This window comes from Salvia miltiorrhiza, chromosome 2 (assembly GCF_028751815.1).
Source record: "Salvia miltiorrhiza cultivar Shanhuang (shh) chromosome 2, IMPLAD_Smil_shh, whole genome shotgun sequence".
NCBI lineage: Eukaryota > Viridiplantae > Streptophyta > Magnoliopsida > Lamiales > Lamiaceae > Salvia > Salvia miltiorrhiza.
The window spans coordinates 41668162-41680290 of NC_080388.1; the positions used below are offsets into that span (position 1 = coordinate 41668162).

Below are 12129 nucleotides of genomic sequence, written 5' to 3' on the forward strand. Positions count from 1 at the left end.
CCATGCTCGTCTCGTGGAGATTTGATCCTCCGTAAATGTTGAGGCGATTGGGACTTGAAAATCAGGAACTTTGATCCGGTTCAAGGCTCCTGTATCTGGTCTCCGAAGCTTAATGAAATGAAAAGCTTCATAGACTCCTTTTCCGACTGGTTCTGGTGCTGCACTAAAGAAGTAGAGTTCCAGAACATCTCCCCGTTTAAGGGACTCGTTGTTCTCCCAGGCTTCAAACACCGTCCTCTGGATCCACTTTGGTAGACCCTTGATTTCGTTGAAGGCTGGAGCAGTGGTATAAACTGAGGCCAAAGCCCCAAACTCATACCATTCCTTGATGTGATTTGGATTGGCTCCCGGAGTTGTCCAAATCCTAGGGTATCTCCCTGCAACATCAACCCGGCAATTTCCCGGATTAATGCCCTTTCTCGTGATGAGTTTCTCCCATCTGTCTTGATAAATCTGCCAAGAAGGAGAAATATCAACAAAATTAGTATCAACCTTAAGTTGGCCAGTCATTGGCCTAAGATTGATCTCTCCCTCTTTTTCCCCAGAGGTGGAGGGTTGACATGTTGATTCAGGGTGTGACCCCTTAACAACATCTTTTCCTCGAGCGTCCGGCTGTGAAGCCATTCTCTCAGGACTTGTGCTAGGGGTACTTGAATCCCCTGCTACAGGTAATCCGCCCTGTACGGAAAGCATTGCTTTAGCCCGGTTTTCACGGACAACGCGCAAGAGCGGCTTGCTGAGTACTTCCTGAAGATTGAACATCTTCATGAAGCAATCATCGATTTGGTTGGATACTTGGGCTTCATCAGCCGCTTGTATCTTTCCAGCTTGTTTAGTGTGTAGTACACACTTCTGCCATTCTTGTTGTAGCAGCTCTAGACTTGCAAAGAGCTGCCCCTGTATTGCCTCGATGGCCTCCACTTCAGGGAGCTCCATCCCTTGTAAGGAAATCTGCAAGAACATTCTGATCAGATTTCAAAACGACAATATCATAATCATAATATTGACATTCGGCTTGCCATCTAAGCAATCTAGATTTTTCAGGCTTAGATTCAATCTTTTTTGTTAGGAAAGCTTTAACGTTAGTGTTATCTACTTTCAAAACAAATTTCTTAGCAAGTAAGAAAAGCGGCCATTTTTTAAACGCCTTTCGCACTGCAAAGAATTCCTTTTCGTTGATGTGCCATCGCACAGCTTCATCATCGGAAAAGAGACCGCTACAGTATCTGCAAGGTTCTTCTCCATAGGGGGTGATCTTTGTAAGCACTGCTGCCCACCAGAAATCACTCGCATCGGTGTAGAGGACCAGGTCATCCTCATCTTGTGGTATTGAAAGTTTTGGGAGATTTTTACAAATCTCTTTTAACTTCTTCATCCCTTCCCGATGCTCCTCTTTCCAAATGAATGGAACATCCTTCTTCAGTAATGGACTGAAGACTTTCCGGTACTCTGCAAGATTTTTGATAAACATTCCTGCAAAGTTGACAACTCCGAGAAAGCTTTGGAGCTGTTTTTTCTCCTTGAGATCCTCTGGAAATCCTTGGACTTTTTCCACAATATGAGCTTGTAGAATTATCCCAGATTCATCGATCTCGATTCCCAGAAACTCCATCTTCTGGGTGGCTATGACTGCCTTCTTTTCTGACAGCACTAGTCCTTCTTGTTGACAAACATCCGCAAAGATCTCCAGATGCTTGACATGTTCATGAATGTTTTTTGATGCAATAAGGATGTCATCAATGTAAACAAACATAAACGAAGAATAATCTTTGAAGAGATTATCCATCTTTCTTTGGAATATTTGCGGCGCGTTGGCTAACCCCATTGGCATGACATTCCAGACATAATGTCCTTGTGGAGTAGAGAAGGCTGTGAACTTCTTACTTCCTTCCTCCATGCGAATCTGGTAGAAACCCGATTTGCAATCAAACTTCGAGAATACCTTTGCACTTCTAATGCAGTTGATGAGGTGTTCTCTGCTTGGGATGAAGTATCCGTCAAACTCAAGAATGTCATTAATCCCTTTATAATTAATGACCAATCTTGGCTTTCCTCGTTTGATCTCCCCATGATTTCTCACCAGAAATCCAGGACTGCTGTAGGGTGATCTTCCTCCTTCAATCAGCTTTAAATCAAGGTGTTCCTTGATTATACTCATCATATCCTGTTGGTCCTGAGGGTTCATCAGGATAGGTTTGAATCTTACGAACTCATGCTCCTTTCCAGTTTTAACTTTTAAGGTTGCTCTGAGCTGGTTCTTGTCCCACCATGCCAAAGGGTCCTCGTGGTAACACTTCTGGATTCTCCTTTTGACGTCGGCAATGGACACCTGTTCTTCTTCCCTAATATCTTTGTGTGATATCAAGGATACTTTGAGGATTTGAATTTCTTCCTCGGAGAGATTTGGGAATCCCTCAGTTCTGCATTTGAGCAAAACTTCTCCGAATCTCCTTTGGTCCTTCATTTGGGGTCTCCGGAGTCTGCCATCATCACCACGCTTGCTGCGGAATTTGATTGGCATTGAACGATGAAAAGCTCCATTGAGCCTTTGCACAATGATCTTGTGGTCACAATTGGTTGTGAACACTAGCCTTCTGGCTTCATTGTCTTGAATATACCGCTTGAAGCTTTGCAGAAAATTATTTCCGAATAATATGTCTGCTCCGGTATCATGGAAATAGATTGGTGGAGTTTTGACCTTATACCAAGGTGTCTGTCCTGCTCCGCCGATTAATATTTCCGTTTGTTTTACTCCTTTTGATAGAAGTAAAATCTTCTTGGAGAAATCCCTTCCTGCGATTCGAGGTAGATCTTCTTCCACTTCTGCTGGAAAGACTCCTCGTTTTGCTGTACAGATTCCTGCTCCTGAATCCACATAAGCAGCAAAATATTCTGCTTTGTGTTTTTCGTATAACATCCCTACAGAGATGTATATCGAGAATGGACTGGTCATTGGATCATCACTCTTTGGCGTCCAATGGTAATCTCCATTCCTCCTGCTTTCCATGACCATGGTTTGTATTTGTCAAGGAAATTTCGTCCTAAGATCAGGACATCCACTTCTTGTCCGGCTTGGCCTTCGGTCTGTATTTCAAAACCTCCAACCTCCAGCGTTCCGATGTATCGGTTGTCGCCTGGATTCGCCAAATAATACAACATACTACAAGGAAATTTGTTTTCCATGCTTGTTGTATCAACTCTTGTGGAAACTTGTCTCCATCCTTCGGGACATTTGAGCTTGACCCTCATGTCTGGGACTGGTGTTTCCTGGATTGCCTTTCTCTCATAGGAATGAGAGAAACTTCTCGTTATAGGCCCTGAAGTTAGCCTATTTCCTTGGAATGATAGCCTGGGTGCTCCCAGTCTGAGACTCTGGGTATATGGCTCAGCACCGGTTTGTCTCCTACATCGATGTCGATTTCCTTGACTTTAGGAATTTCCACTCGGTTTGGAGGGGCTGCCTTGGCAACTTCTTTGAATATTTCTGGAATTTCAATAAATTCTTTTCCCAGAAATAACTCCGTATGATGGGAATTTGATAAGGCATACGAGACTTGATAAGTCAGTGAGTATGGCCTATTTCCATCTGTCATGTATTCCTTCTTTTTGTAGTCCTGATAAAGAGTCAGGGCTCGGCTGAAGGATGAATCCTGTAGATTATAAGCGATCTGTGGGTAGAACTCTGTTATAATCTTCTTGGCATAGAGATTGCCCGAAAAAGCTCCAATAACTGATTCTCTGGCATCTCTGACCCTTTTATCGCAAAGTGCGACGTCAATTGGCTGATCTGTCCCTGGGAAAAGGGATGATTTGAGTACCAATTGAATTGCTCCAATATGAATCCATTTCATCGTACTTGCGACTTCTGGCTTCATTCTCTTGAGATCCTTCCTAATATCTTCGGCTGGAACCAGCTGGATTTCCACCTGGTTGCTTGTGATCTCTATTGGAAGCGCTGTTTCTTGGCTTGTGACGCCAAAATAGACATGATGCTTCCTTTTGGTTGGAATCAAGCTATTTAAAACTCGATTCAATCTCCCATTAGAAAACCCTTGGTAGGTTTGAACCTCTTCGGTTTCCTTCTTAAGTTTTTTCACGAGCTGCTTCACCACTTCTTTTTGTGGAATCAGGAAATGGCTAGTAAATCCATTCTAATCCTCCTTCTGGGTGTGGTGGACCTCGTGCTCCTCTTTAGTCTGACTCGTCTCCGGTTGATCCATCGGTCATCTCCGAATCCTCAGAACTAAAGACCTCTTCTTGCTCATATATACTCTCATCAGAGGATATATCTTCGAACTGATACACGGGTATCAATTCCTGGTGGTAGATAGCGTCTTCGATATCTGGTGTGGATTCGAATCTTCTTATCTTCCTTTTCTCGTTGTCTGGGCAATTGGTTGAAATATGCCCCTTCGCACCGCAGGTCCAGCAGTTGCAATCTTTAAAACTTTCATTTGTTTTGGTTTGAGTACGCCTGAAAGTTTTCCTCGCCGGGATTCTCTTTTGTTTTGAGAATCGGTTTCTTGATGGTCCGCTCCGTTGGCCTGATTTGTAGGAGCGTGCCTTCTGTCTGGTCCACATGGTTCTTGGCTTCCAAGAACTTCTTCTGGACTTTCTTTCATAGGGTTGGTACCTATGCTTCTTTCTGCTCCTCTTTTGATATAGCAACTCAGCACCAATCTCTGTTGGAAGATCAATGTTGTCGCACATCAATAATGGAGATCTCTTATTGAGTTTCCTCAATCTCTTGAGATTCCTTTGATCCGCCGCCTTCTGGCACCATTCCGACAGCTTCTTATGAACATATGACATCCTTCTTGATGCACTATCAAGTGGATATTCTCCTGGTGAAACGTACTCGTTGGTGAGCATCTCCCTCCATGGACTTGGAAACTTTGTGAAAAAGAGGTCCTTGGCAGTTCGATCATCCACCACCCCCATATGGACATATAGGGTATAAAGGCGCAGAAATTCATCGAGAGCTTTTGGCTCTAGCACAACCAATCTTAGATTGTAAAGTGCCTGATGATACTTCTTTTGCTTTTCCTCTGCAGATCCTTCGAAGAAACCCATTCCAAGAAAATGGATTTTAATCTGCCTGGTAGCCAACGTAAGAATTTCAGCCGCTGATGTGTGGCTGAACAATTCATTCTTTCCTTCGATGTCGGCTCTATCCCAGAATTGTTTTGCCATGCCCGCAAAACTTGCCTCGAAGATTTTGACAAATTCATCTTTGTCATATTCTATCGTGGCAATCACAATCTTCATTGCTGAAGCCCATTCATCGATGAGTCCTTCCCACTCTTTGAAACTGGCTTCATCAAGGTTGAGAATCAATCCGTATGGATGGATTGGTTCAAGTGTGGCCTTTCCTACAGGAGTGTCCCGCATCTGAGGCCTGCGTCTTTTGGTTCGTTGGTAATGGCTTGCATCATCTGAAGCCCCACCCCTTTTTGACGAACTTTCTTCTTGGTGCTCAGGTTTGGGCACCTCATCTCCTTGGTTCATCTTTAGATCAACCATGTTGAGGTTAGCAAAAGATTCTGCTAACTCCTGTAGATCTTCTAATCCGATTCGATCAAGGCTATTCATTTGCCTTTCATGATTCGAATTATGTCCTCTGGTGTCAGCTCCTTGGGTGCTGCATCAAGTGGTAATGGATACGTCGGATCTTTGGACCAATTTTTCCGAATTTTTCCGGAACATGGTTTTCGCCGTTCGATTTCCTCCATTCTTTTCTGGATATCACGCAAGAGGGTAAGGATTTCCTCTTGTTTGAGTGATATTCTGCTTATCTCCATCGGTAGTTCATACAGCTTGTTGCCGTAATATTCCACCGTTTTCTGAATCTCCCTCAGGTTGACGTTGTCGGAAGAGTCTGGCTCGATCTTGTGGTAGCTCGGATAAGCTACTCCCGCCTTGTCTTTTTGTTCCATCAATCGTGGGATTGATGGGCCTCCTCCATGGTTCGTTCAATCCTTGCTCTGGCCGTGGCCATTATCATGAGATGTTCATGATAAAATTGGATACTCGCAATGACCTCGCGAATAAACTCGATGTCTCCTCCTCGTCGTATATTGGTAACGAGGACTCGATTATTCCACCTGAGATCACTTAAAAAGTGACTGGTTTCTATCTCCAAATTTTGGAGAGAGTTCCTGTAGTGTACACATCTCGGACACTCGTCCGGATCCATAAACTTTAAATGGAGTCTCCTCCCACAATGGGTTAATTAGAAAATAAACTAAAAATTATATAATTCCTCTATAAAAACCCGCTCTGATACCATTTTATACAAGGATCTTTTTGTTTTTCTTTTTGCTTGAAAGTACGTGGCATTGTCTCACAGTCCAGACCCAGATTATAAAATAATCTATCGGGCACGAGGAAAGTTTCCAGCCAATATACCATTCAAGCTATAATTAGAAGAAACATCATAAGGAAATTAAATTTTTGGGCTTGGATATCCCTAATTAAAACATGAATGGGTTTCTGTGTAATTAGTTTCAAAAAGGGGTCATTTTCCGAATTTTGAAACATTGAGCCGTGTCAAATTTGGACAAGATTGGAAGTTGGTGTATTAAATTGGAAGATCCTAAGTTTGCCTTAAATTTGGATTTTGATCAAAGTTGGTGTTTTTTCATGCAATTATCCCTAATTTATATATAAACTTTAGAGTTGAAATAACATTTCGATGAAGTGAACACATATTTCACTTATGCATATTATTTTTAAATCATAGAGATTCACCTTTTAATTTGATAACGACGCAAGTCAAAATTTGATGTATTTTAATTTTTCGAAGTTGATTTATATGAATTAAAAAAAATTAGACCCCAGAGCCAAAAGTCTGACTCTGTCACAACATTCCATCATTCATACTCCACTTGCCTTAGTAATGTTTATCACATAATAATATTAAATTCATTGTTATCAATAATGTTTATCACTACAAATTGAATCAAATAGATCAGTCTAATAATAAAGTATTCTCCTATTACTAGGAAAATTGTAGGAACTCCAATTCAACCTTCTATTTCATTATATTCCAATACAAAATTACTAATTATATAGATTATGACTTAACCTCAAATCTATAAATATATTTAAACAATTAGGGTGCGTTCTCTTTGGTTGTAAATTTATCGTGGGAAAATGAAGGATAAACAAAATTTCACCCTTTAAATTCTTCCTTTCTTTTTCCACATTTCCTATTTGACCCTTACTCATTCCTCATTTACACTATAAATGAGGGATAATATTATCACACCATTTCTGGAGGGATAATATTATCCCTCCTTAATTTGTAGTGTAAATGAGGAATAAGTAAGGGTCAAGTAAAAAATATGGGAAAAGAAAGAAAGGATTTAAATGGTGAAATTTTATTTATCCTTTATTTTCCCATGATAAATTTACAACCAAAGAGAACGCACCCTTAAACACAAACTCCTTAAATACTGTGTCGAAAAGAAACGCCTCAACCTCGGCGAGACGGAGGGAGTATTTCATTTCATTTTATAATACTCCATTCGTCCATTATTTCTTGACTCATTTCATAGTGACACGTGTTTTAAGAAGTGGATGGAGTTATTATGAATAGAATGAGCGTCCCACTTTATTGTGAGCGAAAAAGTTACTAAAAAGTTACTTATAAGTTTGTCGGCTAATAAAGGATTTTCTGTTCGAAACTCCTAGAAAAGCATGGTGCTAGAGAAATTGAAAAGAAATGGTCGAATCTTGCAGACACCGAGAAAATACCATGAGATGCTCGAAAATAATTGAAGTTAGTGAATTTGAGAATCACCATAACTATAGGCCTTAATAAGGTATGAAAATGATTCATTTGCAATAAAATCACAATCTATATCTCTCAAGACTTGATTCCAACTGTGTGGTCAGCATCACAGAAAAACCAATCAAGAATTAGGTGTCAACTCAATCATGTTTTCTGGGTGAGGAACTCCTACAGATGAATCTAGTTGAAAGAAAGCAAATTATGCACAATTACAGATACAATGAAGAATCGATGGATTGTATGTACACACACCGATAAATCTAAACTAATTGAAACCCAAATATATATATATATATGTGTTCATGCAGGAAGCTGCTTCCCCTGCCAACTCCACACTATGTCCTTGAGCGAAGGCTTCAGCTCTTGATCGCAAAACTTGACATACTCGAGCGTGTCGCCGGACGACTTCTTGACCTCCACCATGTGGAACGACGGCGCCACCTCGAATATCTCGGCGTCGATCCCCAGCTGCCCCTTCCGCCCCCCCTTCTTCCCCTGCATCTTCACCACCCCGTCCTTCTTCTTGATCTTGAAGCTCTCCGTGGTGGCCAGCTCCTCCAGCTTCGACACCACCATCGCCGGCGGCTGCGTGGTGGTGAACCAGGCGTGTTGGCTGCCGCCGCGCTCGTCCTCGAACAGCCCCGACAGGTCGAAGCCCGGCGAGAGCGAGATGAGGTCGAAGGCGTTCATGTAATGCGTGGAGGAGGAGGAGGAGCTGCAGGATTCGGAGTCGGAATCAACAACCTCAATAATGGGATTCTTATCATCGTTGAACAAGTCCTGAAACATGGGAGGCTGGAAGCCCTTCCTGAACCAGGAATTCTCCATGATCTTGTTAATGGTGATCCTGGAGGAGGGGTGCGGGTCGAGGATCCGCGAGAGGAGCTTCCTGACCTCCGGCGGGAACCAGTGGGGGCAGCGGAAGTCGCCGCGGCTGATCTTCTTATACATGTCCATCAAATTGGAGTTGTGGAAGGGGAGATACCCGGCAAGCAGCACGAACAGAATGACCCCACACGACCAGATATCGGCCTTGACGCCGTCGTAGCCGCGCTTGTTGATGACCTCCGGCGCCACGTAGGCGGGGGTGCCGCAGGTGGTGTGGAGGAGGCCGTCGTGGCGCTTGGAGTCGATGAGGGCGCTGAGGCCGAAGTCGGTGACCTTGAGGTTGCCGTGCTCGTCGAGGAGGAGGTTCTCGGGCTTGAGGTCGCGGTGGTAGACGCCGCGGCTGTGGCAGAAGTCGACGGCGGCGACGAGCTGCTGGAAGTAGCGGCGGGCGGCGTCCTCCTTGAGGCGGCCCTTGGCGACCTTGTTGAAGAGCTCGCCGCCCTTGACGTACTCCATCACGAAGTAGATCTTGGATTTGCTGGCCAACACCTCGTAGAGCTGGACCACGTTGGGATGCTTGACCAGCCTCATCACCGAGATCTCCCGCTTGATCTGCTCGATCAGCCCCACCTTCATGATCTTCTCCTTGTCGATCATCTTGATCGCCACGCTCTCCCCCGATTTCAGCTCGCGACCGTGGTGAACCTTCGCGAACGTTCCTTGCCCTAGCACCTTCCCCATCTCGTATTTGCGCATCAGAATCTTGCCTTTCTTCTCCATCTCTCCCTCTCTCCTTTTATCATTCATCATTCACAGAAACTAAACAAAAGAATCAAAGGAAAAATGGGCCCTTTCCCCCAAACACTCAAATTTGGGGATTATCAAACGAAAATCCGAGAATAGGTTTGAGTAATTATAGTAAATAAATTAATCGGGTGTAACAAATATTTGCAGATTGTTAGGCTGCGGTTGGTATGTATCAGTGATGTAGAATGAAGAGGATATGGATTAACGTTGTTGTGGATGAGCTTATTTATGAAGGCCTAACAAAGAACCTCATTACTTATGCGCATATCATATATATATAGTATAAGAAAGGTGTTTGTGGTTTTGCACGATGGCCGTTGCATGTGGGTAATGATAACAATGTGGTGTTAATTACATGTTGCATTGTCTTCTCTACTAAAGCCAAAGGCGAGAGCGATTCAGATCATTGTCGATTATACATGTGTCGTGGTCGCTGATATATATATATCTCGTATACAATGATATCATTAATGCACATATGAAGCGTATTGATAAACCAAAATCACGAAATGTGTGTATACACAGAAACCGTTATTTGCCCCTCGTTTCTATTTGAATGAAGTAAATTTAGTGGGGATGTCGTATGCTCAATTATTGGAGCGGCTGTTTCTTCACACCAATTTTATTTTTTTTTTGTTAAATTTAAATTTCATCGATTCTTTTTAATTATGTCGAACCTGTTACGCATAATTTTACAAGTGTAAGTAGAAAGAGGTTTAAAATAATTAAGTGTACATCTAGCCGGTTATCGTGCTCTATCCCAAACTAATAGACCTTTCGCGTTATATATTTGATTATGTGGATGGTGGCCCATTTCTCATTTCTCTCTTTTGTCTGGGCCAACTTTAGGGCCCAGAACCGAGCCCACTCTTAACCCTAGCCCACTATCCCTATCTGATATATCCCACCCCGAGCCCCATTCTCTCTCTCACTTCCCTCTGCGCCGCTCCTCCTTACCCTAATTCCCTCTCTCTGACTCCTCATCTCTTCCACCTTCCCACCGCCCATTTCCTTGGTTTCTCCATCGCCTTCAATGGCGCTCCACCCTCCCGTTAGCCTGCTGCACCCTATTAAAACCCTGATGCTCTCTCAAACGGGTATAACGAATTATCAAAAGCAAGAAGGGCTCTGCTATTCCTTTCAGTGTGTTGTTCTCTTGATAATTCAGGATTCCCTGTGTGAGTGGTGGTATCACCGGAGCCCTGTTTGGTGAACACCTGAGAAGCTCTTAAGCCATCGGAGTTCTGAACCTGGCTCCTGCTGTTGGTGGCTTATTTGCGTTGAGATCTGTGAAGCTTCTTCATTATCCATCACCTCTTGGCCTTGATTGTACTGCTGCCGGAAGGGCTTACTGAGTACAGGGAAAAATCTGAGCCCCACCGTGTCCCTATGACACCTTTTCCCCTTCCCTGACTTCTCCCTTTCTCTGCTTTCTTTTCTTTCCCTTTCCTCTTTTCTTTTATCACTTTTACTTGCTACCTTTCTTTCTTGTGCAGAAGCATATCTGAGGAAGGAGTGAAGAGAAGAGACAGATCTGACCAAGAAGAAGAAGAACGAAGTGCTTGAGCACGAGTGGGGAAGACAGGAGGTTCGGGAACCAAGTGGTGAACCCTGGCTAGGCGAAGATACCCTACAGGGTAAGCACCACAAGTCTGCATTTCCTGTTTCAATGCCTTATCCTAGAAAACATGTCAGTTTTGAAATTCTTGAGTACCTGCATGCTGATGTTTGGGGTCGTGCTAAAGTGCCCACTCATGGTGGAAACCTGTATTATTTATCTGTTATTGATGATTTTTCAAGAAAAACCTGGGTCTTTCTAATGAATAACAAATCTGATGTATTTGAAAAGTTGTCTAATTGGGCTGTTCAGATTCAAAATCAGACTAAAAAGAGGATTAAATGCATTAGAACTGATAATGGCCTTGAATTCTGCAATCATGCTATGGATGATTGGTGTTCTGACCAAGGGATTCTTAGGCATAAGTCTGTTCCCTACACTCCACAACAAAATGGAGTGGTTGAAAGGATGAATAGAACTCTCCTTGAGAGAGTTAATTAGGAGCTTACTTGTTGGTTCTGGTCTGTCAAAACATTTTTGGGGTAAAGCTCTTATAACTTCTGTCTATCTAATAAATAGATCCCCCTCTGTGCCTTTACTTGGAAAGTTGCCTGAATTTGTGTTCTGGAATAAACCTGTTTGCTTGAGCAACTTGAGAGTTTTTGGTTGTGCTGCTTATGTGCATCAATCTGTGAGTAAACTTGATCCTAGAGCAAGAAAGTGTGTGTTTCTAGGGTATCTTGAAGGTGTGAAGGGATATAGATTATGGGATAAATCTGTACCTGGTTTCAAAACTTGCATTAGTAGAGATGTTGTGTTTAATGAACATAATTTCCCATGTTTACTTGAACCCTCACATTCTGCTGCTCCAAGTGAGGTGGAGAACTTGAAATCCTATGATCATAACAGGTATGAATTCATGTTCACCCCCACTGTTCCATTTGAGGTGGATCCCAACTCCAACTTGAATGATGCCCCTGAAATTGTGAATGAACATACTGAACCTGAGAATTTGAATGAGCCTGTTAATGAACTTGAACCTGATCATGTGGTTGATATTAATCCAACAAATGTAACTCCTCATGAAAATGAAAACTTTAATGATTATCAGCTCGCTAGAGATAGAGAAAGAAGACATGTT

General features: G+C 42.8%; 1 protein-coding gene across 1 annotated transcript; it reads right to left on the minus strand.

The window, feature by feature from the left end:
- Positions 1 to 7814: 7814 nt before the first annotated feature.
- LOC131013491 (CBL-interacting protein kinase 5-like) lies at positions 7815 to 9944 on the minus strand. The gene has a single exon (XM_057941598.1). The coding sequence runs from the start codon at positions 9431 to 9433 to the stop codon at positions 8096 to 8098; it is 1338 nt and encodes a 445-aa protein (XP_057797581.1). The 5' UTR covers positions 9434 to 9944; the 3' UTR covers positions 7815 to 8095.
- Positions 9945 to 12129: the final 2185 nt, after the last annotated feature.